The sequence below is a fragment of the Phocoena phocoena genome, chromosome 6, assembly GCF_963924675.1.
Source record: "Phocoena phocoena chromosome 6, mPhoPho1.1, whole genome shotgun sequence".
In the NCBI taxonomy this organism is placed as follows: Eukaryota; Metazoa; Chordata; class Mammalia; order Artiodactyla; family Phocoenidae; genus Phocoena; species Phocoena phocoena.
In genome coordinates this window covers 45,266,406-45,293,736 of record NC_089224.1, presented here as the reverse complement: position 1 = coordinate 45,293,736, position 27,331 = coordinate 45,266,406, and the positions used below count along the sequence as shown (strand labels likewise).

Sequence of the window (27,331 nt, the reverse complement as noted above, 5' to 3'; positions counted from 1 at the left end):
AAAGCACAGACCAATACATATATAAACAAAATTAAACTATATATTTATATATATAAATATAAAACAAAATTAAACAATATATATATATACACACAAAACCAAAGCAATACTACCATTTTAAAACAAAAAGAAAAATAGTGTCTGGAGAAATCTTACCACCCCTCCACCTACCCTACGCTTTTAAAGCCTGCCGTTGGCTCTTCCTCCACATGGTTCAAGTTTCCACTCCTTGTTTGCTCAGCTTTCCTGTGAGTCGGAACACAAAGAACAGACATCGGTTGATTTCTACTTGGACAATGGTCCAGGCACAGGTGCTATAGTCCTGGTTTTCCAGGTAATCACGTATCCTTTGGAAATATATTTTAACCTGTAATCTAAGGTTCTCACTGCCCAAGGTGTCTCTTTTCTGCTCTGCTTGCCGTCTCATGAGCGCTTCTAGGTATTTCAGCTGTTGATGAAGTTCAATGAGGAGCTTCTCCATGTGGCTTTCCTCCCAACCATTCAGAGAAATAATTGCCCTGAAGAGGTTGAAGATCTGCTGAAGCATCTCATGAAGAATGGCCAGTGCTTGTCCTTTCTGGTACTGGTGAGGATTCATAGACTTCTGAGGAAGCAGGAAGTTTTTCCTGTGTGGTAGACACTGCTGAATTGAAGAGGTCTGCAATTTATTCAAGAGTTTTAAACTCTCTCTGTTCACTCTCTTTTGTTGGAAAAGAACCAGTTTCAGCTCTCGGGAGCAGACAGAGGAAGAAGCCAACAGCACCAGCACAATTTCAAAGAAAGGCTTGTTAATCAGGGTGAAGGTCAAATACTCCACTCACCTCTGTACAGACTTGATAAGGCTCCAACTCTAGTGGCTATATGTCTTTCGTGCATCTCAGATTATTCTGGAAGGGGATCTCTTTTGCAGTTTTGTTTCTAATGCTGTCATTTCTCAAAGTTTACATGTTAGGCTTTCTGGTTCCCTTTTCATACTGTTCATGGAACATTTCCTCCCCATTGTGTTGGCTGTTTGAGGAAGTAATCAGAAGAATTTGTTTTCTTTGTATGTGTTCCTTGAGACAATTACAGACCAGTCATCCAAAATGATCTTCTATTACTCTCATTATTTATTACACACAAAGTTTCACTCAACACAATACGCCTTCTAAATATTTAGTCATTTGGTCAAGCTTATTAAAGTTCTTTTATTGAGAGTAAATGTTTCTTCTTAAAGTAGTAGTGTTTCATGGAGTTATATGTATCAGAGGCTTAGAAGCATCTGTAAGGCACTCAGGGGCAAAAATTAAATAACAAAAATTTGAGTAAAATTAAAGGTCAAACTGGCTCCACCAAGCTGTAGAAAAGGAAAGGTTTTTAAAGGTAGAAAGGTGGCAGAAAAAAGAAAATTATTAGCAAAAAATGTATTGTCTCAGGCAAGGTTCCTTCTTAAGGGGAATGGAGGGGCCTATACGGCAGATTACCTCACTAGGGCTAACCAGGTAATTCTAGGTTGACTGGTTAAAGGTTACATTCCTGGGCTGTTGAAACGGCAATTAAATTAAATATTAAGTCTTGGTTTACTGACATGGGGCTTAGCACAAGTAACTCCATTTTGGGTCTGCTGTCTCCTTTTTAACACTACTAAATTTAAAACCTCAAGTAGAACTGTAAATTTGCACAAATCCTTGAGCAAATTAATCTTAAGATTATGTATCAGCAATCTTAAATTGTTTTGTGTCTTATCCAAGCGGTTTAACATCTAAGATTCTAGCCTATGGAAGTAATATAAAAGGGAAAATATTAGCAAAAGAAGGTCATTAAAAAATTATTGCAATTGCAGAATATTAGAGACAGCCTATAGGTCCAACAATAGGGGAATGGTTAAATAAATGTTGGTAAGTCCACATAATGAAATGCTATGTAACCATTATAAATGATAAAAATTACACGTGAAAAGAGTTTGGGAGCAGTTGGTTAGTCTATATTCCCTAGGGTACCAATAACTATGGTAAATCAATGTGACTAGTTTACATCAGTAATGCTTCTTGAATTACAAATTCCCAGTTCCGTATCTAAGTCCTCCAGAATAAACCCCCAATCAACCTTTCCGATCTTAGGTAAGATTGCTCAAAATGTAGTATGAGGGAACCTGAATTCCAAATAAAGTTAATGATGCGCTATTCCCTTAATATAGCTAGACTTGTGTGTGTGTATTAATGATATTTTCTCTCTCTGAAACATCACTTGTTGCCTCCTTCACTCCCAGTACCTGTCTGTCCAAGGACTAAGGACAACTCCTCCTTTAGGGCCTAGATCTCTCCCCAAGGAGGTTTAATCTCTTCTCTGGATCCTCACAGCACTTTGCACCTTTTAAGCCACTTTTCCTGGTCTGCCTTATATATGGTTATTTATTTACCTGTCTTACAACCTTCCAACATTAAAACCTCTTAATAGAGTGGAGTAAACACTCATCTTTTTTACTGTCTATACAACTATAATAGGAGCTTAACAAACCTGTGTTGACTTGGAGTGACAATGTGCTCTACCACAAAGTAATACAAGATGTTACATCTTATATTTGACCATTTCTCTGCAGGTAGTTGGGTGAGATCACAAGTGTTGAAAAGAGACTATAAACATGTGTGGTCTCATTATCTACCAGCTCAGCTATATGCTGGTGTCACTTAGTCAGTCTGGTATTAATAAGCTGAAATAAACTGAGTCAACATGCTCCATGGAGGAATCTTTTCCTGTACAAAAAGTTCAACTACATCGATCAAAAAATTTCTAACATTTTGGGTGCTGTGGAATTTGAACTTTCAGATCCAGGTCCATGAGAGTCAAATTACAGAAATCTCTTATCTGAGCTAACAAGGTAAATAGGCTTTAAACTGATGTCAGGGAGTGGGAGTTGGAAAGAAAAGAAAACTTCACACCAAATTGGACAGAGTATTAACTCTGTTCAAAGGTAGGTTATGTCATGTTAAACCTTGGGCCCATGACTACAAACTTAACATCTAAGCTATGCACAGCTTGTATTGGATATTGTTCTGTAAAGCATGTCCTCTTTGAAAAGTTTTTAAACTTTTCACAGGATCAAAAATTACCTAGTAATTCCACTAGACTTACTGGTTATTTGATATCTGTATATAGTGTTCCTCTGCTTGGGACCACGGTGTCCATCAGGATGACAAATACTTCTTTCATGTTTTCACATCTCCTAGGGCAACCAGTAACTTTATAAAGTGATTCAATGAACTAAGGGCTCTGTTCTTTCCCACTGGCTGCTAGAGAAGCCAATTGCTTAAGAAAAGGCTAGGGAAAAAGAAGGAAATCTGTTATATATTATCATCGGAATTACGGAATTTGGATTTTGAAGTCACAAAGACCTGGAATGGAATATTCTCTCTACCATCTGCTGGCTGTGTGACTTTGTGCAAGTTACTTAATTCCTTTCTCACTCAGTTTTTTCATCTCTAATTTATAAACATTTTTGAGGATCAGCAGATAATAAGATTATAAATAAAAATCTAGTATGGTGTCTAAACTATGATAAATAACTAATGCATATTATTTTACTTTCACTTAACAAATGACTTCATCAGCCACATTCTTCCTGGGGATTCATAGATAGTTATGGTAAAATATTTTTACAGATAGAACAGAAGATAGGAAGTGAAAGTTCAACATTTTTATCTTCTTGTGGCTCTTTTGAAGATAAGCTGAGTTGCTCTGGGTATCTGGAAGGGTCTGATCCCACTATATCTGAGTAATTTTTATTGTGGCAGCAACTCCACTAGTGTTTTTGAAATTTCTTCTTCTCCCTCTTCTCCTCTTTTTCCTCCTTCTTCTCCTCTTCCTTCTCTGCCCCTTCTTTCTCTATCTGTGTCTCTGTTTTTCTCTCTCTCTCTCAACAAAGACCTATGGTTATTTATAATATACAAAAGGAATAACATCTGTTTTGATAACATTCTGATTCTCTATCTAGACAACAGATTTTTGACCTGATCTCAACATATATCTATAAATCTTTAATGCAGAACTTCAGGAAAACACTGTTAGGATAAATGAGAACAATCTCTAATCTGCAATCAAGACTTTCACATAATTTTCATCCAATTGACTATAATAATGTAAAATTGTGTTGATTTCCAAATGCTGGAGGATTTTCCAGATATCATTGTTAACTGATTTCTAATTTGAATCTGTTGTAGTCAAAGAAATTTAAATTTATTGAGACTTATTTTATGGCTCAGAATATGTTCTATCTTGGTGACTTGTACCATGTGAACTCAAAAGAATTGTTTTCTGCTTTTGTTGGCTGAACTGCTCTATAAATTGTAATTAGGTCAACTTGGTTGATAGCATTGTTGAAATTTCCTATGCTCTTCCTATCATTTGTTCTATCAACTATCAAGAGAGATGCCTTGAAATCTCCAACTATAATTTTGGATTTGTCTATCTCCTTTTCAGTTCTATCAGTTTTTGCTTCATATATCTTTAAACTCTGCTGTTAGGTACATCACATCACTGTCCACTTGATGAATTGACTCTTTTTATTTTGAAATGTCCCTCTTTGTCCCTGGTAATATTCTTTATTCTGAAATCAACTTTGTCTCATATTATATACTCATGCTTTCTTTTGATTAGTGTTTGCAAGGTGTATCTTGCTGTATCTTTTTACTTTTAACCTATACATGATTTTTTCATATTGAAAGTGAGTTTCTTCCATATGGCATATAGTTGGACCTTGCTTTTTATCCAGTCTAACAATCTTTGCTTTTTATTAGAGTGTTTGGGACATTTCCATTTAATGTGATTATCAATATGTCTGGGTTTACATCTACCATTTTGCTATTTGTTTTCTAATTGCCTGCATGTTCTTTTTCCTTTTTTCCTTCTTTTAGATTTATTTTTAAAAAGTAATTCCACTTTATTTCTACCATGAGTTTATTAGCTACACCATTTTGTTTTATTTTTATAATAGCTTCTCTAGGGTTTAAAGTATATATTTTTATTTAGCATATTACAGTTTACTTTCAAACAATATTATATAACACAAAGTATATTGTAAGGATATTACAACAACATATTTCTATCTTTTCCCTTTCATCCTTGTATTATTGTTGTCAGACATTTTCACATATTTTAAACCTCTAATGCATTGATATTATATTTGTCTTTTAAATAGTCAATTATATTGTAAAGAGATTCTGGAAATCTGTCTTCTATATTTATTCACATAGTTACCATTTAACCAACCATATCTACCATCATCATATATTTACCACATAGCTACTGGTGGTCTTCATTCTTTTTTTTTGTAGATCTAAATTTCTGTCTGGTGTTATTTTCCTCCTGTCTTTTGGCTTACATGATTTCTGAAGGGAAGACCGCTGTCATTCTTAATTTTATTCCCTTGTGCATAATGTGTCTCCTTTTTCTCTGACAGCTTTTAAGATTTTCTCTCTATCATTTTTCAGCAATCTGATTATGATATGCCTTGGTGTGATTTTCTTCCTGTATCTTCTACTAGGAGTTTCTTGAATCTGTGTTTTTATAATTTTCATCAGAATCAGAAAAGTTTCAGACATTATTTTTTCCAACATTTTTCATCTTTCTCTGGAACTCTATTGTAGATATGTCAGGACCATTCAATATTTTCACATAGGCCACTGATGTTTTGTTCATTTTTTAGTCTTTTTCTCTTTTATTTTTGATAGTTCTATGGCTATATCTTCAAGTTGATTGAATAATATATTATATCTTATCTTATATCCTAATATCTTATCTAATGTTAATCCCACCCAATATATTTATCATTCTAGGTATTACATTTTTCATCTCTAGTTCAACTTGTTCCTTTCTGACATCTTTCATTTCTTCCTTCATTATGTTCATCTTTTCTTCTACCTTCTTGGGCTTATGGGGTATTTTTATAATAGGCCTTTTAACCTCCTTGTCTGCTAATTCTATCTGTGTCATTTCTGGGTCTGGTTTCTTGATTATTTTTTCTACTGCTTATGGGTCCTATTTTCTTGCTTCTTTGCATGCCTGGTAGCTTTTGGTTGGATTCTGAACATTCTAAGTTTTACTTTACTGGGTACTGAATTTGCTAAGTCCTATATATATGGTTGGGCTTTGTTTAAGACACAGTTAATTTACTTGGAATCTGTTTGATTTCTTGGGGCCTTGCTTTTAAGCTTTGCTAGAGTGGATGGATCAGACTTTATAGTCTAGGGCAATGTTATTCCACTACCAAGAGAATACCCTTGTAAGGACTCTCCTCAATGCTCCCTGTATTAGGAAGTCTTTGCAATTTGGTCAGTAGAAAATGAAATATTCCCAGCCCTGTGTCAGCCCTGGGGATAGCTGGCCTGTTCCTTTCTGGGTCTTCTTCCCCAGTCTTGGTTAATTCACACATCACAAATTAGCTACAGACTCCAGCAGTCGCTTCTACAGATCTCTGTATCTTTATATCTCAGTATTTGTCTCTATCTCTTTTCTCTCTAATATTTTGCCCTGCAATATCTAACTACCTCTCTGAACTCCAAACTTTGACTATCAACTCAGTGAGATCACTCATCTGTTTGGGTTTCCTCCTCCTCCTTGTGCTTCTAGAAATTTTCTCCACACAGTAAGCAGGAGCAATAATAGGGCTAACTATATTTATTTTCTTTTTCTCAAGGATCATTATCCTATGCTTCCTGTTACCCAATGTCTGAAACCTATTGTTTAATATGTTTTCTTTCATATTTTAGTTGTTTAAAGTGGGAGGGTGAATCTAGTCTCTCAACATGTCTGGAAGTGAAAGTTCTCTCAACATTAATGATCTAAATCGGAAGTTAGCAAACTACAACCCATGAGCCAAATCCAGTTCACTACCCGTTTTCATAAATAAAGTTTTACTGGAACACAACTGTGCCCATTCAGTTATGTATTGCATATGACACTTTCATGCTATAATTGGCGAGTTTAGTTGTGACAAAAATGGGCTTTATCAGTGACTTCTAAGTTTATTAACTGAAAGTATATTTCTATTTCTTCACTTTTCCCATAACTTATTTACTATTAATCTAAAAAAATTAGTGCTGTAATTAGAATCCTGACTACCTCTGTGTGCTAAAAATATGCCAAAATAGTTTGTTAGTATGGAACGCATTTAAAACTCAACCAAAGGATGGCAGTATAAGATCAATTACTTATAGCCTGGAATCAGCTTGCACCATTAGCAAAAGAAATCAAAACGTTCATGGCATCTAGTAGTCTAATAATATGTAGTCAACATGTTATTGCTTTGACCAACTGAATTGTTCCCATAATGCATAAGCTTACTAATCACTCTAACTCATACTAAGATACTTACTGGTTAGTGTTAAATATTTTTCTTTTTTTGCTTTGATTACTCTAATGGACATTTACTGCTTTCTGGATATCCACTGTCATCACTGCTCTCTTCTCTGGGGGTTATAGGTAAACACATCCTGACTTCTCTGCCTACTCTTGGATCTTGTGCTTCTGGCCAGACTCCTCAGTGTAATACATCCAGCCCTAGTCCAAAATACTCAGTGCCCCACTTTGACCTGGCCTCAGTGATTATTTCAGGCATGGTCATTTGTCCCAATGATTTCAACAAACCTCTATCCCCATTTTCTAAGCATAAACTTGCAAATTAAATTAACCATACTAATTTATCTATCACAGAATGCTGGAGTTGGAAGTGATCTTAAATAGTATGTAATCTCTGCTTCCCTTTCCCTTCCTGAAAAACTAGTTCTAAAGCCAAAAGATGGGTAGGAAAAAGTAAGCATTGTGCTGGAAGGGGCAGGGACTCATGGTGGTCCAGATCCCATGGTAGGATGCCAGAGTTCAAAGAGGATGGGTCAAGCACCCACATGAAGAGATAACCTGGCATGAGACGTTGGAGTCTGAGAAGAAAGAGTAGAGTACCTGCAGTGGGTGGGATGGGCAGCTGCTGTGAAGAGTCACAGCCTGAGTTGGGTGAGGAGAGCAAAGTTTCTTATGGACAAAGTTTCAAAGTAAAATTTTGTTATTTGTACAAGTTGTATATATTTAAGGTATACAATGTGATGTTTTGATATACATGTGCATCATGAAATGACTACTATAGTCAAGCTAATTAATATGTCTATTACCTCACATAATTACCTAAATAACTTAATTAGTTTTAAAGAGTGAAAGAGTAACTTTACAGTGGAAAAGCCCAGCAGCCATAACCTCATTCAAGGGATCAAAGTGAACCTCAAAATGGGACAAACTGAAATCATGGATGACCAGATAAGATGCAACTCAAAAAACACAACCATCTCTTTTGTGCTCTTACTGCCAAGTGTAAATAACTTTAATCATGAAGCACCATTACTTAAACCCAACTGAGGAACATTCTACAAAACAACTGCCCTGAATATTTCAAGGCTGTGAAAGTCAACAAAAGACCAAAGAACTGTTTCAGAATAAAAGAGACTAAAGGGACTTCCAGTTTCCAGTTCTGTTTGTAAGGAGCATGGAAGTAGTCACTCTGTCTTAACAAGTAAAAAGTTGAACAGACCAAGAAATCAATAACTCTTTTAGGATCCATAAAAGAGGGGAAGACACAGAGCAAACTTCTGTCCCACAATTCAGAGAGAGAGAGAGAGAGAGAGGAGAATACAGGGAGTAAGAGTTTACTGGCGCAGAGACTCAGAAGAGGAAACCACTGTGGGAACCAGTGCTGGGTGGGAAAACCTGAACTGTAATTGGTGAGTTGCTGGATGTTCAGTGAGACTAAAGGATATGCCAACTCAATACATAGCGTGATTCTGAACACTGTCCATTCACAATTAACAATATTATTAGTACAACTGTACAAATCTAAATACGAAGGCTGAGTATTATACGGTACTAATGTAACAATGTTGATTTCTCAGTTTTGATGATGGTATTGTGGTTATATGGGAGAAATGTTCTTGTTTGTAGGAAGTACACATTAAAGTATTTGAGAGTATTAGAGCATCAGATTCGCAACTTACTCTGAAATAATTCCAAAACTAAGGTTCTCTCCTCTGTATTGGCAACTTTTGAGATATCAAAAGGAAAAAAAAGTTTGTGTTGTGTGTATTTTTTAAAGTGAAATAACCCACTTTTGAGATGTGGTAACTGAGGCCTCATAGGGCAGAGTATCCTTCTTTTTACATACTATCATCACCTATACTATTCTTTCTTCCCCTCTTCATAGTTTAATTTAGGCCAAGAATGGCAAAAATTCAGGGAAAAAAAGGCCACCACTCCCCATTATGAATATATATAGCATGATGCTTAAGCCCATGGAATCTAAAGTGTGATATATTAGATTTAAATCCCAACTCTATCATTTGTTTGCTGGTTGGTCTTGGGCAAGTTTTAACATTTCTGTGTCTCAGTTACATTAATGTAAAGTCATGGTATCCCATGGAGCTGTTGTGAGATCTAACTGAGATAATCCAATTAATGTGCTTACCACATGGTCTGTGCTCAATTAATAGTAGTGTGTTATTTGTATTAGGCACAACAGTATTAATATCAAAAGATTACAGCACTCTTTCACACTGATCCCTAGGTAACTGCTCTCAACATAGCTCTCCAAGCAGACACCTATTAATCAATCACAGCTGGAAATAAGATGAAGCCTATCTTCCATCAATGGTTTTTCAGTAAATGTTGATTAATCCAAAGAAAGAAGGACCGAGTGGGTGCATGCTCTAGAAGCACTTACACAACATTTACTGGTCCTCATGATACTAATTCATTCAACACATTTTTATTGATTGCTTATTATCTTCCTATTACTGCTTTAGACCTGTTCAGTGAACCAGAGATAAAGATTACTGGAATATGGTTTAATTGGATTGATTAGGAAGGGTGAGAAGGGAGAAACAGTGAAATATAATCAAATTATGTAGTACAATATAAAACAGAAGTAGATCAGAATAAGATCAGTTGGGAGCATCTTTTCTTTCCATTTATTCACCTCTTTGTTATACAACCTCTGTATACAGAATGAGAAGAGCAAGCAGCCTGAAGATCAACCCTGAGGATCACCAGTACTTAAGGAATGAGTAGAAGAGGACACCACAAGGGAAATAAAGAGCGCCTAGATCAGTAGAAGGAAAACCATTTTTCAGGAAAAAAGGGTAGTCTAACAGTGTCCAGTGCTGCTGACTGGATAAGCAAAATAAAGTACTTGAAAGCATATGTTGGAGTTAATGTCATGGAAGTCATTAGTGACTCTGATAAACAGAATTTTCAATAGGGTAGTCTCGGTAGAAGCCAGATTTCAACGCTCTTAAGAAGAAATGGAAAAACAATGTAGGCAATGCCAACAAAAATTTGATCACTCCAGGGAGGAGAAAAATAGAGTGGAAGCAGGAGTAGGATGTTCAATCTTGAAAGGTTCTGTTAGTTTATAAATTTTGATTTAAGGTGAGAACGACTACCCGTTGGCTGCAAGAAGCCAGGAGAGAGAGAGAGAGAGAGAGAGAGAGAGAGAGAGAGAGAGAGAGAGAGAGAGAACTCATGGCAGGCTTGGTCTTTAGCAGGAAGGAAAGAGGAAAGAATAGGCATTGATGCAGGTTGGTGTGCAGGTGTGGATGAGGAAGTTGAGAGTTTCATTCTGATGGTTTCTACTTATTTTCTTGGTGACGTAGGAGGTTAGATCACTTGAAGGGCCATCTCTGCCCTCAAAGCCCTTCTTGTCTCCAACCCCTCTTCACCTACTGACGTGCCTCTCTGCATCCTCTTATATCCCCATTCATTGTTTTCATCAGTCTATAAGATTTGTGACTATTTTATTAATTTCTCTCTCTCCTAAGAAGACAGTAGCCAAGTCTTTGCTTTGCTCACATTGAAATCACACAGCCTAGCACATTATATTCCTAGCTTGGAATAGTAGGGATTCAATAAAAATTGGATGAATAAGTGTTTTTAATTCAACAGAAGAGGGAGAAGTGTCCTAGGTTTGAAGAGAAGGGACAAGATTTAGGGCTGTGATAGCAAAAAATGTGAGGAAGAGATGGCTGATCGGGTAGGAGAGTAATATTGACCTGGTGTGATAATAAATTTTGTGTGTCAACTTGGCTAGGCCACAGTATTCAGATATTTGGTCAAACATTATCCTGGATGTTTCTATGAGGGTGTTTCTGGATGATATTTACATTTAAATCAATGGACTCTGAGTAAAGCAGACTGTCCTCCATACTGTGGATGGGCCTTATCCAATCAGTTGGAGGTCTGAATAAAACAAAATAAAACAAAAGATTGACCCCCCTCCAAGCAAGAAGGAATTCCACAGTGACTCGATATGTATCATCAGCTTGTCTCCAGGTCTCATGACTGCCAGCCCACTCTGCAGATTTTGGATCTGCCAGCCTCCTTATGCCTCTGTGTACAGACACACATCCTATTAGTTGACTATTACACCTTGTTGGGTACATTGGTGAACCTAAGTTAATAATGGCATCAATTTACCTTGCTTTGAGCAGAAGCAGAGAAGGTCCACAGTCCACCCAGGGTTGGGGCTTTGCCAGGTGGTATTCAACTGAATGACAATGAAATAATTCCAAGATATTAGTAAGAGAGTAGTAGAAGTACTGGACCCTGGAATTGGTAACAGGTGAGTCTGGATTATACCTAAATGATCAAGTTCAGGAGCAGTATAGTCCTCCTAAACCCCTCTGATCATATTTTCTCTAGTTTGAATACCTGGTTAGATAACAATGTTACTTGTGTATCCATTCACATGGAAATATCCAAATAATAGCCACTGCTTACTGAATATATACTATATATATTCTCAAAAAGCTTTACCTCCTTCCTCTCCCTCTCAGCAGGATTCTTGGTAACTTCTCAAAAAGCTTTACCTCCTTCCTCTCCCTCTCAGCAGGATTCTTGGTAAAATAGTGTAAAGTAACAGAGACTCTCTTAGCATTATATAACACATCAAAATTATGAGAAGTGGTCTACATAACGAGAAAAATTTGTCCTGTATATGTTCTGACAAATTAAAAGACCTAAGCTTTTCTAAGATGAACAGTAAAAGGTATCCAAAGCTCTTCAAAGATGAAAGTTTTAAAAAGGCAAGTATGAGGCACGATCTTGAGGACATTTCATCATGTGGCTAGGAGTGAGCCAGGAAATTAGGCAGGGTAGGGAAGAGAGGTTTAGACAAAGGGAAGATGAAGGGGGCCAATGAAAGAGATGGCACCCTGGACAACCATCTGAGATGGCTGCTACAGACTGAAAAGTATTTCAATGGGAAAGGTTAAGAAATGGTTTGTATTTTCTCTGAATGCCAAGTGTGTTCACTGTTGATTAATGGTAAGATTACTTCCTTTCTGGTAGTAAACAACACCTCCACAACTGTCCAAAATTATTTAACTAACACTTATACCTCTTACTTTGTGCAAGGCATTGTTGTAGGCAAACTGCAAATATCATATTAATTCATTTAATCCACATAATTACTCTATGAAGTAAGTATTATTATTACCCCCACTGTATAAACAAGGAAGCTTAGATGGAGACATATTAAATACAAATGTTGTACATCGTTAAGAAAATACATTAATATTATTTCTAATCTTTTTTTAGGAGTTTGGGATTAATACATACTCAGTACTATATATAAAATAGGTAAACAACAAGGACCTAATGTATAGCACAAGGAACTCTATACTCAATATCCTGTAATAACATATAATGGAAAATATCTGAAAAAGAATATATATTTTTTTAAAAGATAAAATTCTAATGTTTATAATATGCTTGAGAGGTAGGTCTTATTACCTCCACTTAAAAAATGAAAAGAAAAAAACACCTTTGATTTAGAGAATTAAATAACATTTCCAACTACATGGACTTACACTTCCGCTTATAAGGGAGCAACAGGGTCAAGAATTACCCTCCCACTGTAAACAACTAGAAAACAAGACAAAATACAGGCAACAACGATTTTTAGTCACTGGATAATAGGCAGTGGAAGACTGTGATCCCTGAGAGATGGGAAACAAATGAGGCTTTCTGCTTGGAGGCAATTTCTAGACTAGGCTGCAGGGAGGAGAAACCTCCCTGGACAATCTGAGTTAAAGAAAAGAGAGATCAGAGTTTGTAGAGCCGACACAGCTAGAATTTGCAGGGAAGAGTACCCAAAAGGGTGGAACTATCTAGAATTTCAGAGGTGTACTCTTGAGCCTTTGGTGGATACTAATGTGTGTACATGTTAGGTGAAATCCTACAAGGCACAACAAGTATAATCTTCAGAAGAAGAAAGTATCATGGACTTTTAGGCTAAAGAGCACAAAGCTGATGAACACTGAATTCCATGAACACTGAATTCATTGACCCATTTGTAAATTTGGGAAAGAAAGGCCCAATACATAGCAATATATAGCAATCATTCAGGTTCCCATCAGGCACATGGGAGAATACATAGGGCATTCCATAAAGAGCCCTTAAAGAGCCACTCTTAAATGTGGAACTAAATTAGTCCTAAAGTAACGACTGCTCTAGATCTGTCAAAAGTGCTTAAGAACAAGACTGGAAAAAACCAAACTAATCCACAATCAATATGACTGCCAAAAATATATATATATATATGACTGCCTGGCAGAGCAAAATACAAAACTCTTAAAAGAAATACATCAAAATCCAGCACAATGAAACATAAAATCACAATGTCTGGCATTCAATTAAAAACTACTGCACCTATGAGGAAATAGGAAAATGTGACCCATACTTAGGAGAATAATGAGTTAATGAATCAGATTGAGAAATAATGGAACTAGCAAAGATATTAACATTATGCTCCATATGCTTAAGGACATAGAGGAAAACAAACATAAACACAATGAGAAGAGAAATGGAAAACAAAATAAACAAATAAGCCAAAGAGAAAGTCAAGATTTGAAAAATACACTATCTGAATATGTCACTATGGGATTCACAACCAAACAACAAAGACACAACAGAGACAGTCAGGTCATAAATAGAACTCAAAGTCACTTCCACATGACTCCAAGGTATTATGATTTTTCTCATGGTGCTTCTCATTTTATAGTGCCCTATAAAAAGCCACAGATAACAACAAAGGTAGAAATATCATTCATGCAGAGGGACCGTGATTAGAGGGACAAATGTAAAGTTCACATAATGAAGAAAAGAATTTTAGAAACAAGACAGACATAGGCTGAAATTCTAGCTCTGTTATTGAGCGAGGTGAACTCAAATCCGTGAACACTGAATTCACTGACTCATTTGTAAATTTGGGAAAGAAAGGACCAATACACGGCAATATATAGCAACAATTAAGATAAAGTGAGAGGATACTTATCACTCCACTTGGCACATAGGCACATAATTTTTTCAATAGCTGGTAGGGGAGAACGCTGAAATTCTTACATGGGCTCAAGAAACTAAATATCAATGACTAGAAGGCCTGCATCAGGCTCAGGAAAAGCTATAGGATGTGTGTGCACGTATGTGTCTATCTGTGTGTGTGGAAGGGGGTGGTCCTGGATGCCAAGGATTCTGCACCAGGCTTCTAGCCACTTTTAAAGCTAGTGGGCCAGATGACGTGTGTGAACATATTTCTCCCAGAATAGCATACAAAGCCTTAATGGATATTACTCTTTTGACCTAAAAAAACGTTTACAGGAATTCTAGATGGAAATCATCATTGAAAAGGATCTGCCAAAATACATATTTTAGGAAATGTGCCAGTCAACTTCACATTGTAATGAATGTTCTCATTTTCCCTTGGAACAAAATGATGTATTTCAGAGTCTGTTTTACCCTGAGATAGTACTGGCTCTGGAACCCAGCATACTAGATGTACAGTACTTGGAGAGTTAGTTAACCTTATTAAGTCTCCATTTTTGTAAAACTGGCATGCTAATAATAACCTTGTAGTTATAACGGTTAAATAAGGTAACATATATAAATTGCCTAGTATTAGTAATTTAAGATTTATTTGTTTCTTGCCCTTCTGGAGTCCTTTTTTCCCTTCAATTCCTATTTATTTTATCTGATATTATGAAACCCTCCTCAGATGGAAATTGAACTAAGATTCCATACCACTGGTCTCTGATGTCAACTCTCTCAGTTTAGGCTTATCACTTCTTCCTTTCCTGAATCAACATTTGAGGGATTAAAAGAGACAAACACAAGAGAAGTCATTGTAACCTCACAGAGCTTTGTCACATTTGGGATTCATTAATCTCTGAGTTTTGAGAAGAACTTGGTTGGCTTCACTCCTTGGTAGAGCAAAGAGAAAAATAAACCAGGAGACTATAAAATACTAAAGAGCTGGAAACTTTGCCCTTTGCCTTCTTAACCTAGCCTACATTTTTCAAGGCTCTAAGCAACTATCAAGAGACAGAGTTGTCTAAAATCAATACTGCTACCTTGTATAACCACCAGAAAGCAGATATGAAGACCGGTGCCTGACCTGGCCCAGAGATTAATGAGTTTGCTGAAAAACATAGTCTGACTACCTAGTCACACATTTCTCCTGGCATAGGACTGGAAGGATGACTAGTACAGAGGCTGTGGCCTAAAGTGGTGCCAGGAAATTCTCAGATTGGTGAGAGTATTATCAAAAGACCAGTGAGCCGGGAGGGTATCCAAGTGATCTACAGGCTGCCATGCCAAGAACCCAAGTTCACTTGAATTCCAGGTAAAAATATTCTTTGTGGGCTAAGATGTGTTGTCTCAAACAATGTGCTCTTCTAAATAAATGAACTAAAAATGAAGACAAAATACTGCTGCTTAAAAATCTTATTAAAGGTGTAGTAGTAGATTTGCAAAGTTCTTTATGAAGGCTGAAAATCTATGCCTGGAACACGGAGGGAGAAGCACTGAACAGATTTACTTAAATTCAATTTCAACTTTTCCGGGCTTAATAGATATTAACATCAGGTCAATTTATCTTCATGATTAACTTCCTGTAGGCACCTAAGTTTGACCCCATCTATCAGTGTCGAACTTCACTCCGACTAACCTAGGAAGTCAGGAAGCCTAATCTGTGCTGCCTTGGGTCATGTGTGAATGCAAGATGAGGAAGGTCATTCTAAAGATGTAAAACAGGGAGACTGCTGCCCAGAGTGGGCCCTCTGGAAATTCAAGAGAAAATGGCTTAGAAATGGTAACACATACCCAACAGCAGGTAGCAACTGGGGCATGGGTGGAGCAAGCTGGAACAATGACAGTGTCTTTGATAAGCATCCTTTGTGGTGGCAGTTCTCCTCTTTGGGGCAGAAATAAAGGTTTTGTAAAAAGTCCTTAGACGCAGAAACAAATGTCCTCTTTGTCACTGTGACTGGGTAGCGAATACAGTCAGGTCATATAATGAAACCATTCACTAGCTTTGGGAATATAAATGGAGCTTCTTCCTACTCATCTCACCCATCCTGAAGGTCAGAACAAGATTAAGATCACCCTGAAATGAACTAACTCCCCTGCTGGTGGTGTACTGATACTTTCAAGATGGTTTAGTTACATCAGTTTCTGAGGACCTCAGAATTGTTTTTCTTTTTTTTTTTTAAAACCCTCACCACTCATTCAGCCATCTTATTTTTATTTATTTATTTATTTATTTGCGGTACGCGGGCCTTCTCACTGCCGTGGCCTCTCCCGCTGCGGAGCACAGGCTCCGGATGCGCAGGCTCAGCGGCCATGGCCCGCGGGCCCAGCCACTCCACAGCACGTGGGATCCTCCCGGGCCGGGGCACGAACCTGCGCTCCCCGCATCGGCAGGCGGACTCTCAACCACTGCGCCACCAGGGAAGCCCAGAATTGTTTTTCTTTATCCATCAGTATGCATAATATTTACATACAAGGCAGAAAATAGCATTTTAAAAGAAAACATCTTGTATCACAGAAGGGGGAAGATGGACACTATGAAATGTTGCCCGTCAGCTGTTATTTGGGATTGAGTGTTGAATACAAAGTACTGTACTACTACAAGACTTTGAGGTTATTTGTGAGAATTTCAGAGACCAAGGAGACCCATCATTTTATATTCATCACATGGACCTTTAAAAAAATGTATAATTTTGCATCACAGCTCATGGCCACATTCTTTGTACTTTCACGTTACCATCCAAAACAGTTTAAGGACAGTGCTTTATTTTAAAGGAGAGTATGAGCCTAAATATTATAGTGCATTTTAGATTTTAGTAAAATTGAACTTTTACATCCCTAATTCATGTCTATTCAGCCATAATTAGCAAATCACACTATTAGTAGTCACACTAATCACATTGATGTGAAAAGAAAAAGTACAGATATGTATGGTGGGAGAGGAGTGAGGTAGGAAACCAAGGGCATTAAGATGGGCAATAGGTACAAAGCAGTTTGTAATTTATGGAGATCAGTACAGGCACAACCACTTTTCTGAACAAGAAAAGCAGTCAATTTTCTGAAACTCTAAAAATTTTAAATTAGCCTTCATATTAGGCTGATTTATTATTTTCTAAATTATCAAGAGGTAAATAACTAAGACCACTGGTTCTCGGATGGAATGGAACAAAGATTTTGCAAGTTGAAGCTGGATGATCTACTGCTAAACTCAAATAATGGCAAGCATTTCCCAATGCATATAGAGTAAGGTAATGGACAGAGCTTTCTAAATTGTAAGCATTTTCCTCATAATTTGGTCTTAAACCATTAATGTGGGCAATGATTTACCTTGACTTCTCAAGGTAGCTTCTGATTTGTCCATAATATATAATTAAGGTTGCCATAGCAATAATTCATGGTGTTCTTTTAATAACACCATGACTCCTACATGTTCTTTCCCTTTAAAGACATCAGAAAACAATAGACTAAGACCATTGATCTATTGGCAGGTAAGTAAATGTAAGCTTAAATAAATAAAGAGAAAGGAGCCTGGGCATCCTTCTGTGCCTCAGACAAAAATGAGGACACTGGCTGTGGTCTGTGAAAAAGAAGGGCACTGCACTTAAGGCAACATCGATATCTTTGGCAGTCTTTTCAAAGGATGAAGTTTCAGCAAGTGCTACACAGTTAATTTTGAGACTTTCCGGAAGGTAGTGCTGTCATTAATTACTCTTTATATTCCTCCTAAAGGGAACTTGATTTTTAAGTACTTGTTACTCCTTTAAAACCTGGACAGTAAGGGTTTGAAATAACCATAAAATTTATTTATTTAAACAATGAAAACTGTCAGTCATCTTAACAAATATTTACTGAGTGCCTATCAATAATAACAGTGAAATCTAGATACTCCTCATTTGATTCCTTAGAGATTGGTTTTGATTTCTACATCACTGTTTTTCTAACTTATCACTCCTCTTGGCCTTCCCGAGAGAAAGAGTAAGTTGTTAGCATTTAGATTCTCTTGTAATTTTGCCATCTTTTAAGAGGAACTAGAGAATAAACCCTCATACTAAAACACATTAACAAGGAATTACAAATATTAGCTAAAGGCAAGAGAAATACCACAGAAGACTTTGCATATCAGCACATTGCTTGATTACTATTTAAAAAAACTCAGTCCATTAATGTTTTAAAAAATTAAAGGAATGCTTAACTCTGATTCTGGCTACAACCATAAAAGGATGTTTTCAGTACATGAAGAAATGTATATGATGAGATTAAAGAAGAAACGGGCTATTTATGCTATAGGCATGTCACTGAGATACTCGGTATTATATAACTTCAGAATTAAATCAAGGTTGAAAGGTTTTGGAAATTTCACAAGATATTAGACTTGATTTCTTTAATCTAGAAAGGCCTTCTTTTTTCTATGATTTCTCTAACTCATTCACTCAGCCAATCACTGAACATTAAATTCATTTTTAGTTAAGTGTTAAAAGAACTGGTCTAAAGTAGAACATGAAGAGACCCAGTCTCACGCGTACTCCAGTGTTTAAAATTCTTGAAAGCAGTGATAAAGGATGGTAAAAGGGAAGGCAAACACCAAAAATTGGGAATTTATGTGGGCTATATTATGAAAAGATGAGGAAGAGGAGAGACAAGAAATCTCTAAGGTTTAGGACTTTCTGAAATATCAGCATACTTAAATCTTGCAAGTGTATGAGAAAGTCCTATAAATGAATGGTTCAAAGGACAAAGTTCATTATGATATAGAGGAGAAACAGAAGAAAGGAAAACCAAAAATTGGGGTTATGATGTTTTATAATCAAAATTATTTTAGTGTTTCTGGAAGTATGATTAGGATATACGATAGTAGGAAAATAATTCTAAACTTTTAAGCATACGTAAATATATTAATGATATTCAGTGATGGCACCTGGTGAGTATAAGCAGATACTCCTTACACCCCTTATGAATAGAGCCCTGCCCACAATTTCTATGACCTAGGTAGCCACGTTTGTTTGTTTAGAGGTGACTGGGCCAGAAGTGGTACATGACCCAAGGACTGCCTCTGCCAGGACCCTATGACATGGTCTGGTACAAAAGGAGAACTGAGCCCGTCAGCTTCTCACTCCTGGGAATCAGAACTGGGACACATGGAGAGTCTGTTACAATTAACAGTGGGAAGTGAAGCTGAAAGGTTGTGATGCAGACAGTCCATAAAAGCAGGTGGTGGCACTCATATAAGAGCCCCTCCTAAGCCAAAGCTATGAGAAAGAGAAAAATGAGTAAGAATAGAAAAGTGTACTGAAGAAGAAAATGGAGTACTCTCAGAGGGAGCAGGGAAGCAGTGAGCAATAGATATAAAGGAAATGATGGGTGGAGAAAAGAGTATTCCGTTATAGCTGCTTTGATTCTTGACATCTTCTAGTTCCAGTCATGAATTCTTACACTGGACCCCTCCTGTTTGAGGTAACTGGATCCTTGAAATCATTAGAGTTTAACCACAGCAGTAGCTTGTATAATAAAGCACTACTGGAATGCCTGAGCAAGGAAATGAGCTCTCACTGAGCAAAGGGACCGTAGCAACTGCAGCGTTTTGTGTGTGTTTTATGAATTAATAAAAGCTGATCCGTTGCAAGTACTTTGTACATTATACAACAATTGATAACCATCATGACAGAGACTCATCAAATGTATTATATGCATAAGGTTTTGCACTAGGTACCATGAAGAAGTAAGAAGACATGCACTCTCCCCTCACAAAGCACTCTTAGGAGGATCTAACCAAACTTAAAACACCTCTTCCTTGGAATGAGATTACTTCACCATTTCCTGTCTAAATTAGGTTCCCTTGTTATGTTTCCATATGCAAAAAAGTACTTCCCTATCATAATCAAACTTGCAATGGCTTATCTCTTTCCTTAATACTCCAAGCCATGGGACAGGACTGACTATGTATCTGGTACATGGTGTGTGCTTAATAAATACTAAATGGTGAATAAATAACTGAAAAAATCGAGGCCATGACACAGAAAGTTGGGTAGAAGACTTCTGTAATTCTCAAAAAAACTGATAGAGCTTTTATATTCAGTGAAGGTAGTGATGCAGAGTCATTAAATTTAGGGGAAGTATTCATCTACAGACTCTAATCATTTTAATTTTAAAAGGTTAAAGTGTTTTCCAGAAATACTCACAGACATAGAAAACAAATTTGGTTACCAAAGGGGATAGTGGGGGGTGGGTGAGAGATCAATGAGGAGTTTGGGATTATCAGATACACACCACTATATATAATATAGATAAACAACAAGGACCTACTGTATAGCACAGGAAACTGTATTCAATATCTTATAATAACCTATAATGGAAAAGAATCTGAAAAGGAATAGAGATATATGTATATGAAACTGATATATATACATATATATGTATATATACACACACATATAACTGAATCACTTTGCTGTACACCTGAAACTAACACAACATTGTAAATGAACTATACTTCAATTTAAAAAATGGTTTAAAAAAAGGTGGGTTTTCCCCTAATTTTTCAGTTTGTGGCCTTGTCACCAGTTACATTTTTACCTTTGTTTTTACCTCTTTTTCATTCTCAAGTGCTGATTCTTCTAAGATTAGACCTTGATCTTCCCAAATAACCTCCTCTCTCCTCCCTCTCTCCCCACAATCCAGCAATGGAGTCAACCTATTTTTTATGAACAGTCTCTAAAGTCCAGTATACGGGTCCCTTACAGTTTTAGAAATCAGGAAAGATTTGCAAGTGAAAAGGCAGATGAGAAAACATGGGCAGATACCATTATTGGTTACAGAAATTTTGAGTGCTCTTCTAGAAATTCTTTTAAAGCCAGGTAATTAATTCAGAATCAGCAAGTCAAGTCACTCATTTTTCAGCAAAGTTACACAATTAGATAGAACATATTTCCAAAATATGCAAACTATGAAGGTGGCCTGCTTCCCAGTAACTACATCATCTTCCTGTAATGCCATCCCGGTTCTGTTTCCTCATACATGCTTGATGATCTCCTCAGTACACATCTTTTTGGACTTCTAGATTTTTAATTCCAAACAGCAAATTATCTTTGCTGACATTTTCTAATTTGCAGTTCTCATGGCATTACATAGGCATTGTAAGGCAAATCTCTCAGTGCAATTTTCTGATTTGAGACTCTGAAAGCTCTCTAGGCTATTTAAGAAAGGGCATCTGGCTTTATTGCATATACGCAGGTGATGTGCCTGCTCTGTCAATGGAAACTGCCACTTTTGGGCACTGAGGACCCTCTTATCTCCAAAAACAGAACACACACCTAGCCTCAAATACTTGCTCAACTGGCAAATCAACTTAAATGGACTTTCTTATCATTTACCAACTGGGCTTTGCTTTCAAAGACATAAGATATATTATCTTTACATCAGGGAAGTATTAGTAGTTTCTGACAGCAACTAAGTATATGACCATATATGCAATGCACAGGCAAAGTCCATTAACACTCAAAACTAAAATTTTCTTCATTTATGAATAATACATGAACTTCTCTGTTTGGACTATGCATTGAAGAGACTTTAGGAAACATCTCACCAGATCCATAAAGCTCTCACCTGTTGCTCCCAGAGCAGGCTCTTGCTCACCCAAACTCCCGTTTCCCACTACCTGGGCAGCAATTCCACAACCTTTGTCATATGCACTTACCATAAATGTAACATTTTATTTAATTAACTTTTAAAACATTAAAACAAATTTACTTTCAAAAGGAAACTCTGTGTATTTTTTCTAATATACATTAAATAAACATGTAAAATATTTATATGGGAATAAAAACATCATCTAAGTTTCAGTGAAACTAAAAGTAGTACTTTGGCTTGTTTCGTTACACGTGTGGATGGAACAGGAAATCCATTGTAGTGGATGCTCTAAGCTTCTTTTTTGCCTCCGCATTCCCAGATGAGCAGAACTGAAAGATGGGCCTAACATACAATCTCCTGTAGTCAGTTTAGCTGCTACAGGTATACTGATAATGAGAACCCTACGAATTAAAACTTTATAGCCAGCTTTAGAATAACATGTTTCATTTTTGTTAAAATTTCAATCACTTCAAAGGCAAACTTTTGTAGGGATAAAGGGAGAAAGGGTGGGTTGGAAAGAATTTATAAATAGTATCTTAGGACTTCATATAACTTCTTACCATTTTTGAAGCAGTTTCATAATTTGAACCTCATAATAAGCCAATGAGATAGAGAAAGGTATATGATTCACAGAATTATCATTATTTTAAGTCCTATAAGCTATTTCTAGGCTTAAAATAGGATAAGAGAAGCTGGACCTTTCTTCAAGATAAAACTAACTAAAATATCACCTTTCTTCTCTTTTGACTGGAGTTAGTCAGGAAATAAGTGATTGAGGCTAAATGAGAACCAAGTTCTGCCTTTTACCCGGGAGTCATAATTTTTAAATAATTTTAAAACTAGACAATAACAACATAAAGCAACAAAACACTGAAAGAAGTTTAAATTACTACTGAAAATGTCCAACTATTTTCTTTCTGTAGATTGCCTTCCAGTTTGCCTACATGCTCAATTTTCACAGCTGTGTTTTCCTATTTTCTAATATATCATATAGTCTCTCCTACTATTACCCCCGATTTACAAATAAGGTAACAGATTAAATGATCTGTTCAAATTCATGTACACAGTTAGAAAATGACAGGACTCGGACTAGAATGTAGGTCTTTTTGCATTTCATTCTGAAGCTCTTTCTATTACCCCATACTGTCTCAGAGAGGAAAAGATGTCCCAATTTAAAAAAAAATCCACAAAAGTCTAAACTTAAGAAATAGATCAATTAAGATGTAATCCTTTATTTTATAGAAAGATTTACCACTGTAGGAGTCCTATAAATGTTGAAAATTCCCCTTCTGCACCATCAGACTTAGTCTCTAGCCTTGAGGAGCTCATATATCATTTGCAATTTAACAGAAATCTTACAGAAGAATATATATTTAGAGGTAAAGGATTTTGGTCAATATCAAGTCAATCAGAAAAGAAAAGAAAACATCTTGGAAACTGTAATGTGAACCAGTGGAGAAAAGATAATTGAAGTTAAAAACAACTCCGCAGAAATACATCAGCAGCCCATGGTGCTCCTGTGTGTAGTTATATAGCCTGTTTATATAAGAAACCTCAGAATATGAAGCACAATTACAAAACACTGTTCCAGTTTTCCATAAGCACAGATGCAGTGGGAAAGCAGGCTGCTTTCAAAACCATGCCCAAGTTCCATATTGGGAATTGTATATGATTTTTAAAAACCTGCCCTGTGACTTAGACAAGTGTTCTCAAAGTACATTGTCAAACTGCATCAAAATAAGGTGCTTGTTAAAAATGAAGATTCCTGAGTCTCAATCAAGACTTATTAAATCAGAATGTCTAGGGGATGGTTTTGGATCTTCATTTTTAACAAGCTCTCCAGTTGACTGATAATGCAACACCAAAGTTTAAAAACCACTGACTGGGCTTTCCTGGTGGCGCAGTGGTTGAGAGTCCGCCTGCCGATGCAGGGGACATGGGTCCGTGCCCCGGTCCGGGAAGATCCCACATGCCGCGGAGCGGCTGGGCCTGTGAGCCATGGCCGCTGAGCCTGCGCGTCCAGAGCCTGTGCTCCTCAACGTGAGAGGCCACAACAGTGAGAGGCCCGCATACCGCAAAAAAAAAACCCACTGACTTAGAGGAGTTATTGGATACTTTAGAATATTAATTTCTTAGCCTCTCATTTTGATGTTTCTATATCCCAAGTTTTGTTTTTGCCCCCATGATCACTTAAAATAAAAAAGAAGGTTCAGGTGTTTAGCAAATTACTGTAAAACACATTAAGATGTGGAGGATTGATTGAAGTGACCTCAGGGTTCATTTCCATTATGGATCCAGCCATCAGTGGTACTGAGGTCAAGGGGTAGTGGATATCTCTCTCAATGGATGTAGATGAGGGTAAAATGGAAGTCGGAAAAAGGCAGAAGCAGCCCAAACAAACTCACGAAACAAGTTTTTAGAACAAAGTTATAGGTTAAAAAACAGCAGTTCCTAGAATAGACTGAATGTCCCAGCCTATTGACTCTGCACCGATTTTCTTTACTAGCAAGATAAAGAATGAATAAGGTGATGTGGATCTCTGTTTTTAGCTACAGCTATTGTGTGGGTTCTTAAAAGTTTTCATGGGCAATATTAGCTAACACAATGACCCTTCAGGGCTGATGTTCTATGCATTTATTTCTGGCTGATAACTTCAAGAATTCAAAGAACAAAACAAGGTGATGAATACACAAACCATCAAGATTGAGAAGATAAATCTGTAGAACTTCAGATTAGGAAAGTAGCATAATATTGCTTAAGGTACTTATCATACTGAATTTTAAATGATGTCTCTAAACTAATTATCCTCAGGTATCAATGGAACTTTTATAAGACTTGTAGACTAAAACTGCCATACTTTGTGCTATGTATTTTTGTTAAATTCACAGCTCAGATTAATATACTCTGAGGCAAGACAAAAATGTATAATACACAGTTTCTGGATGTTATAATACCATGAGCAACAATAAATGAGTCATGGGCTTTCCTGGTGGCGCAGTGGTTAAGAATCCGCCTGCCAATGCAGGGGACACAGGTTCAAGCCCTGGTCCCAGAAGACCCCACATGCCACAGAGCAACTAAGCCCGTGTGCCACAACTACCGAGCCTGTGCTCTGGAGCCCGCGAGCCACAACTACTGAGCCCACGTACCACAACTACTGAAGCCAGCGCACCTAGAGCCCATGCTCCACAACAAGAGAAGCCATTGCAACAAAAAGGTCGCACACCACAAAGAAGAGTAGCCCCCGCTCGCCACAACTAGAGAAAGCCCATGCACAGCAACGAAGACCCAACACAGCCAAAAATAAATAAATTTATAAAAAAATAAATAAGTCATGAGTAGTGACTGCTATTTCTTGGAAAAGCATCAAAATTAAAATAAAATTTTGTTTATTAAAAGCAAAACGTTTTACTAAAACTTCAGTGCTTAAAAAACATGATCAGCAAACAGTATTTGTTAAATACTTTGATTCTGTAAAGTGAATCTGTAAAAGTTGCTTTTAAAAGAGATCTACAGACAGTGAGCAACTCTAGAAATAAAAGAAGATAGAGGAGTAAGAACTAACCCAGAGAGAAGAATTTGAGATATTGGACAATTAATTCTTTGGCCTTTTGAGATCTCTGTGTCTTAACAAAGAATTCCATATGTGCTATAGTTCTGGCAACACAGTTCCACACATTCCATGGCTGATTACCTGTTTCTAGCTAAAGAAAAGTTAACTTTTTTTCCTTGGTAGTAAAATAAAATTTGTTGGGTGTCTACTACTACTACACATACCTCAGAAATTTTAGACACTAACTTAGACACAAATTGAGAATTATCTGGCTAAAATATCTCATTTCTTAGTCTCAAGAATCCTGAGGGGTTAGTAGTATTATCCTCATTTTGCAATTGAGAAAACTGTAGCTCAAAGGTTAAATGACTGTCCGAGAACACACCATAGGCAATACCGGTGGTGAGATTCGAACATAAGTTTTATTCTGAAGCCCATGCTTTTCTCACCATGATTTGCTGAGTTCCATGAGTCTGTGGACCCAATGATCTATATAGTCATCCCTTGGTGTATGTGAGGGATTGATTCCAAGAGTCCCCATGGATACCAAAATCCATGGATGCTCAAGTCCCTTATATAAAATGGTGTAGTATAGCTGGCTCTCTGCATCTGCATGCTCAACAAACTTTGGATCAAATTTCAGTCTGAATACAGAGGACTGACTGTATGTTGTTTTAAGGAGTTAGGTTTGCAGGCACGGAACGGTTTTACCAAAACCATTCAAAATGGGAAGAGACTGACATCCCTCCAGCATAATAAAATCAGGGTGGAGTCTCAAAAATATGCATTAAGGGACTACTATGTGTCAGGCTCTGGGGATACTGTGGTTGATCAAGACACAAGGTCCCTAACTTCCAAGGGGCTTACATTCTAACAAGGGAGATAAAGATACTCAACAAGCCAACAAATGTGTTTCAGATGGTGACCAATGTTTTGAAAACATATGGCAGGGTACAGGCATGAAGGGTGACTATGGTATGTGACAGCTGTTTTAAAGAGTGGTCAAGGAAGGCTTCCCTGAGGAGGTGATGTCCTCGCTAAGACCCAAATGAAGAGAAAGAGGCAGGAACATCCTGGATGTGTTCAAGGATCAGCCAGAAAGGCAGTGCAGTGAAAATGAAGTGACTCAGAGTATGGCAGGAGAGGTCAGGGAGGTGAGAGGTGCCATGTAATGGAAACCCACATCCAAGAAAGGGTACACGTCCGGAGCAGTGCGTGGAGGAGTGGCACGCAGGTGGCGATGGCTGCTGTCAGACAAGAGAGGTGGCAGTATGCTGGCATAGCAGGCTCTCAGTTCAACAGCTATGCCAGCATCTTGCCTCCTCTCCAGTTCCAAGTTACAGGGGCAGCACCATGCCTCTTCGATGTTTTACTTTTCCAGAATCTTCCCTTCCACCTGAGGGAGGGAAAACACACTCATTAATTGAAAATGCAAACGGGTTTCTGAACATTACAACACAATCTTCTTAGAGCATCCAATTCTGAATATGTAGTTAAGCACAGGAAGGTTGTGGCTAGTTTCTTTTTTTCATGGCCTTTGATCTAAAATGAGTCCTGAGAATGTTTACTGACTGCTTGTGAAACGACGGGGGGAAAATGCTGACAAAAATTTTAAGTCAGTAAAGTCTGAAGTTGATGACAGTTAATTATAGGTTATTACCACTATATTCACAGTCCACGGTACATCCCAGTGACTCTCAGTACAGTTTTATTTTTACTCTAATAACTCTCTTGGTCAATTTCTGCCACTCAGATGTACTCAAACAATAACAAACTGTCACC

The 27,331-nt window shown here is 37.2% G+C and overlaps 1 protein-coding gene across 1 annotated transcript; it reads right to left on the bottom strand.

Moving 5' to 3' along the window:
* Positions 1–214: 214 nt before the first annotated feature.
* IFNE (interferon epsilon) lies at positions 215–5,967 on the bottom strand. The gene is made up of 2 exons (XM_065879884.1): positions 5,818–5,967; positions 215–811 (listed from the first exon to the last, which is right to left on the bottom strand). Exons 1-2 carry the CDS (start codon positions 5,965–5,967, stop codon positions 215–217), a joined length of 747 nt encoding a protein of 248 aa, XP_065735956.1.
* Positions 5,968–27,331: the final 21,364 nt, after the last annotated feature.